The sequence below is a fragment of the Poecilia reticulata genome, unplaced genomic scaffold (assembly GCF_000633615.1).
Source record: "Poecilia reticulata strain Guanapo unplaced genomic scaffold, Guppy_female_1.0+MT scaffold_268, whole genome shotgun sequence".
In the NCBI taxonomy this organism is placed as follows: Eukaryota; Metazoa; Chordata; class Actinopteri; order Cyprinodontiformes; family Poeciliidae; genus Poecilia; species Poecilia reticulata.
Genome location: NW_007615050.1, coordinates 105,413 through 106,204, shown reverse-complemented (window position 1 = coordinate 106,204; position 792 = coordinate 105,413). Strand labels below are relative to the sequence as shown.

Genomic DNA, 792 nt, shown 5'->3' with positions numbered 1-792 from the left:
GTGTGTGTGTGTGTGTGTGTGTGTGTTCAGCGCAGACACAAACATCTGCTCTGTTTTAGCCTCTCGGGTCTGAATGCGTCTCTCTGCTGACTCGCAGCAGCAGCTGATTGTTTCTGCGGCTCTCAGCTCAGGAAGTTTAAAGTTTTTCGTTCAGTTTGAAAAATCAGATTGTTCCTGTTGACGTTCTGCTGCAGGAACGTTTTGCTCCATGCTAACATGTTAGCTTTGGCTGTATTTACCCAGAATGCCCTGCGCTGTAGTCCACTTCCTGCTTCTGGAGCGGTCTCTGGTCCGCTTGGCGTTCACATTCAAACTGAACCAGAGTTCACTTCAACCGAACCCAGACTGAGGCTTTAGGACCAGAGGTCAGAGGTCGATTAGCGTTCACACATGACCAACCGAACCGGAGTTTCTAAAGAAGTGGACCGGATTCGGTATAAAGCGGACTGGACTGGGCTGCTGCTGTGATATTTGTTCACTGCATTTTGGTAAAAGTGAGAAAATGTCTCTGTTTGAAACAGGAAACTGTAGAAATGAATCTTAAAATGAGAAGCAGCGGCCATTACTGTCCCAAAGGAACCACAGCCTGATTTAAAGAGTCAGATCCATTTCATCTGTCTGGCTGTTTGGATCCTGATTCTGTGTTCGGCTCAGGACGGATCGTTTCTCCGGGTGCTGGAGGTCAGGGTGGAGGTCGTCAGGGTGGAGGTCAGGGTGGAGGTCAGGGTGGAGGTCAGGGTGGAGGTCAGGGTGGAGGTCAGGGTGGAGGTCAGGGTGGAGGTCAGGGTGGAG

At 50.5% G+C, this 792-nt stretch overlaps 1 protein-coding gene across 1 annotated transcript in view; it reads right to left on the bottom strand.

Moving 5' to 3' along the window:
- LOC103460644 (peptidase inhibitor 16) overlaps positions 1-392 on the bottom strand; it is an 8,025-nt gene extending 7,633 nt beyond the window's left edge. The window contains exons 1-2 of the mRNA XM_008402909.2: positions 383-392; positions 240-274 (exon numbers count right to left, since the gene is read on the bottom strand). Of these exons, the coding sequence (XP_008401131.1) occupies positions 240-274; positions 383-392 (45 nt within the window). The remainder of the gene's footprint in view (positions 1-239; positions 275-382) is intronic.
- Between the last annotated feature and the right edge of the window lie 400 nt (positions 393-792).